Source organism: Scardinius erythrophthalmus (genome assembly GCF_964197995.2).
Source record: "Scardinius erythrophthalmus genome assembly, chromosome: 17".
Classification (NCBI taxonomy): Eukaryota; Metazoa; Chordata; class Actinopteri; order Cypriniformes; family Leuciscidae; genus Scardinius; species Scardinius erythrophthalmus.
In genome coordinates, this window is record NC_138237.1 from 800,977 (window position 1) to 805,976 (window position 5,000).

At 46.4% G+C, this 5,000-nt stretch overlaps 1 protein-coding gene across 1 annotated transcript in view; it reads left to right on the forward strand.

The window, feature by feature from the left end:
• Positions 1-5,000, forward strand: part of dmgdh (dimethylglycine dehydrogenase) — a 20,924-nt gene that overhangs the window by 10,857 nt on the left and 5,067 nt on the right. The window contains exons 7-10 of the mRNA XM_081390063.1: positions 1,654-1,852; positions 1,932-2,101; positions 3,006-3,159; positions 3,321-3,486. Of these exons, the coding sequence (XP_081246189.1) occupies positions 1,654-1,852; positions 1,932-2,101; positions 3,006-3,159; positions 3,321-3,486 (689 nt within the window). The remainder of the gene's footprint in view (positions 1-1,653; positions 1,853-1,931; positions 2,102-3,005; positions 3,160-3,320; positions 3,487-5,000) is intronic.

The window sequence follows — 5,000 nt, forward strand, 5'->3', positions numbered from 1 at the left end:
GTGCACCCATAGCAGCGTCCAATCACAGCGCAGTCGTACACCATAGCAACGTCCAATCACAGCACAGTCGTACACCATAGCAACGTCCAATCACAGCACAGTCGTGCACCATAGCAATGACCGCAATCGTACACCGTAGTAACGTCCAATCACAGCGCAGTCATACACCATAGCAACGTCCAATCACAGCACAGTCGTACACCATAGCAGCGTCCAATCACAGCGCAGTCGTACACCATAGCAACGTCCAATCACAACACAGTCGTACACCATAGCAACGTCCAATCACAGCGCAGTCGTACACCATAGCAACGTCCAATCACAGCACAATCGTACACCATAGCAACGACCGCAGTCGTACACCATAGCAACGTCCAATCACAGCGCAGTCGTGCACCCATAGGAACGTCCAATCACAGCACAGTCATGCACCATAGCAACGACCGCAGTCGTACACCATAGCAGTGTCCAATCACAGCGCAGTCGTGCACCATAGCAGTGTCCAATCACGGCGCAGTCGTGCACCATAGCAGTGTCCAATCACGGCGCAGTCGTGCACCATAGCAGTGTCCAATCACGGCGCAGTCGTGCACCATAGCAGTGTCCAATCACAGCGCAGTCGTGCACCATAGCAGTGTCCAATCACGGCGCAGTCGTGCACCATAGCAGTGTCCAATCACGGCGCAGTCGTGCACCATAGCATTGTCCAATCACAGCGCAGTCGTGCACCATAGCAGTGTCCAATCACAGCGCAGTCGTACACCATAGCAACGTCCAATCACAGTACAGTCGTACACCATAGCAGCGTCCAATCACAGCGCAGTCGTGCACCATAGCAGTGTCCAATCACAGCACAGTTGTACACCATAGCAACGTCCAATCACAGTACAGTCGTACACCATAGCAGCGTCCAATCACAGCGCAGTCGTATACCATAGCAACGTCCAATCACAGCACAGTCGTACACCATAGCAACGTCCAATCACAGCGCAGTCATACACCATAGCAACGTCCAATCACAGCGCAGTCGTACACCATAGCAACGTCCAATCACAGCACAGTCGTACACCATAGCAACGTCCAATCACAGCGCAGTCGTACACCATAGCAATGGCCAATCACAGCACAATCGTGCACCCATAGGAACGTCCAATCACAGCACAGTCGTGCACCATAGCAACGTCCAATCACAGCGCAGTCGTACACCATAGCAATGGCCAATCACAGCACAATCGTGCACCCATAGGAACGTCCAATCACAGCACAGTCGTGCACCATAGCAACGTCCAATCACAGCGCAGTCGTGCACCATAGCAGCGTCCAATCAAAGTGCAGTCGTACACCATAACAACGTCCAATCAAAGTGCAGTTGTGTTCTGTTCTATTTTTTTTATTCTGGTCTATTCTATTCTGTTCTAAGATATTCTGTTTTATTATATTTCAATCTTTTCTATTCTATTCTGTTAAATTTTTTTATTGTTGTCTATTCTATTCTATTCTATTCTATTCTATTCTATTCTATTCTGTCTTCATAAATCAGTATCTTTGTTTTCCAGTAAAAAACTGGAAAACAAAGCGCAGTTGTACATCAATTAAGTGTGTGTGTGTGTGTGTGTGTGTGTGTGTGTGTGTGTGTGTGTGTGTGTGTTGAAGGATTCGGTAAGGAGTTGTTCGAGTCGGATCTGGACCGGATAATGGATCATGTGGAAATGGCCATGGAGATGGTGCCGGTTCTGAAGAATGCTGACATCATCAACATCGTGTCCGGGCCGATCACATACACACCGGACCTGCTGCCCATGATCGGGCCGCACCAGGGAGCCCGCAACTACTGGACCGCCATCGGCTTCGGGTCAGCACCACCTCTGACAGACATCACAGAATCATTACGACTGACGTGATGACTGACATATGTGAGGTGTGATTGACAGGTACGGCATCATTCACTCGGGAGGAGTGGGGAAGTTCCTCAGCGACTGGATCATGAGCGGAGAACCCCCGTATGACCTCATCGAGTGTGACCCCAATCGCTATGGCAACTGGACCACCGTACCGTACGTGTGTGCCAAAGCCAGGGAGTCCTACGGCTTCAACAACGTGGGTGAGTCACGTGACAGGAAGAGGCGTGTTTGCTGGAATGATGCTGGAACGATGATCTGTGTGTGTGACTGGTTTCAGTGGGAATCCCGAAGGAGGAGCGTTTCGCTGGTCACCACGAAACCCTCAGAACACCCTAATAACCACATAGAAACAGCCTAAAATACTCAGAACACCCTAGCAACAGCATAGAAACAGCCTAAAACACTCAGAACACCACAATAACTGTATAGAAACAGTCTAAGACACTCAGAACACCACAATAACTGTATAGAAACAGCCTAAAACACTCAGAACACCCTAGCAACCGTATAGCAACAGCCTAAAACCCTCAGAAGACCCTAGCAACCGCATGGAAACAGCCTAAAACACTCAGAACACTCTAGCAACCGTATAGCAACAGCCTAAAACACTCAGAAGACCCTAGCAACCGCATGGAAACAGCCTAAAACACTCAGAACATCCAAGCAACCGTATAGCAACAGCCTAAAACCCTCAGAACACACTAATAACTGTATAGCAACAGCCTAAAACACTCAGAAGACCCTAGCAACCGCATGGAAACAGCCTAAAACACTCAGAACACCCTAGCACCCGTATATCAACAGCCTAAAACCCTCAGAACACTCTAGCAACCGTATAGCAACAAACTAAAACCCTCAGAACATCCAAGCAACAGCATAGAAACAGCCTAAAACACTCAAAACACCTAGCAACCGTATAGCAACAGCCTAAAACACTCAGAAGACCCTAGCAACCGCATGGAAACAGCCTAAAACACTCAGAACACCCTAGCAACCGCATAGAAACAGACTAAAACACTCAGAACACCTTAGCAACTGCATAGAAACAGCCTTAAAGAGGAGTGCGATGCTGGAATGATGATCTGTGTGTGTGACTGGTTTCAGTGGGCTTCCCGAAGGAGGAGCGTTTTGCGGGTCGGCCCACTAGCCGGGTCAGTGGCGTCTATGAGCTGCTGAAGGACAAATGCTCCATGGGTTTCCATGCAGGCTGGGAACAGCCACACTACTTCTACAAACCTGGAGACGACATCGGATACAAGTGAGCGGATCTGACTATATAGTCTAAATTCTATATTAACACTAGCGTTCAAACGTTTAATGTTTTTGAAAGAGTCTCTTCTGCTCACAATGGCAAATAAAAAACCCTGAACTTGTTGACGGCAGTGTGAGTGAGTGTCTCTCTCTGGTCCTGTGATGCAGACCCAGTTTCAGAAGGACGAACTGGTTCGGGCCGGTCGGACGGGAGTGTAAACTGGTGATGGAGGGAGTGGGTGTGATTGACCTTTCACCCTTCGGGAAGTTCATGGTGAAAGGAGAAGATTCACGCCGGCTGCTCGACCGGCTGTTTGCCAACACACTGCCAAAGGTGAGAAAGAGAGAAGAAAACTGCTTAGCAACAGCCTAAAACACTCAGAACACCCAAATAACTGCATAGTAACAGCCTAACTGCATAGCAATGGCCTAAAGCACTCAGAACACCCAAATAACTGCATAGAAACAGCCTAAAACACTCAACAAACTCCAAAAACTGCATAGCAACAGCGTAAAACACTTAGAACATCCAATAACTGCATAGTAACATCCTAAAACACTTAGAACACCCTAGCAACTGCATAGCAACAGCCTAAAGCACTCAGAACACCCAAATAACTGCATAGTAACAGCCTAACTGCATAGCAATGGCCTAAAGCACTCAGAACACCCAAATAACTGCATAGAAACAGCCTAAAACACTCAACAAACTCCAAAAACTGCATAGCAACAGCGTAAAACACTTAGAACATCCAATAACTGCATAGTAACATCCTAAAACACTTAGAACACCCTAGCAACTGCATAGCAACAGCCTAAAGCACTCAGAACACCCAAATAACTGCATAGTAACAGCCTAACTGCATAGCAATGGCCTAAAGCACTCAGAACACCCAAATAATTGCATAGAAACAGCCTAAAACACTCAACAAACTCCAAAAACTGCATAGCAACAGCGTAAAACACTTAGAACACCCCAATAACTGCATAGTAACATCCTAAAACACTTAGAACACCCTAGCAACTGCATAGCAACAGCCTAAAGCACTCAGAACACCCAAATAACTGCATAGTAACAGCCTAACTGCATAGCAATGGCCTAAAGCACTCAGAACACCCAAATAACTGCATAGAAACAGCCTAAAACACTCAACAAACTCCAAAAACTGCATAGCAACAGCGTAAAACACTTAGAACACCCCAATAACTGCATAGTAACATCCTAAAACACTTAGAACACCCTAGCAACTGCATAGCAACAGCCTAAAGCACTCAGAACACCCAAATAACTGCATAGTAACAGCCTAACTGCATAGCAATGGCCTAAAGCACTCAGAACACCCAAATAACTGCATAGAAACAGCCTAAAACACTCAACAAACTCCAAAAACTGCATAGCAACAGCGTAAAACACTTAGAACATCCAATAACTGCATAGTAACATCCTAAAACACTTAGAACACCCTAGCAACTGCATAGCAACAGCTTAAAACACTCATCACAACCTAGCAACTGCATAGCAACAGCCTAAAACACTCATCACAACCTAGCAACTGCATAGCAACAGCCTAAAACACTCAAAACACCCTAATAACTGCATAGCAACAGCCTAAAACACTCAAAACACCCTAATAACTGCATAGCAACAGCCTAAAACACTCAAAACACCCTAATAACTGCATAGAAACAGCCTAAAACACAGTGTACATGTTTTTTACATGTAAAGTTTTTTAGTTAAAGATGGTGTCTGATGATCTGGACGGAGAATCACTTCATGAGTGTCTTTGACCAGTACAAACACCTGTAACCGACAGCAACAGGAATCAGACTGAATGATGATGGTGATTG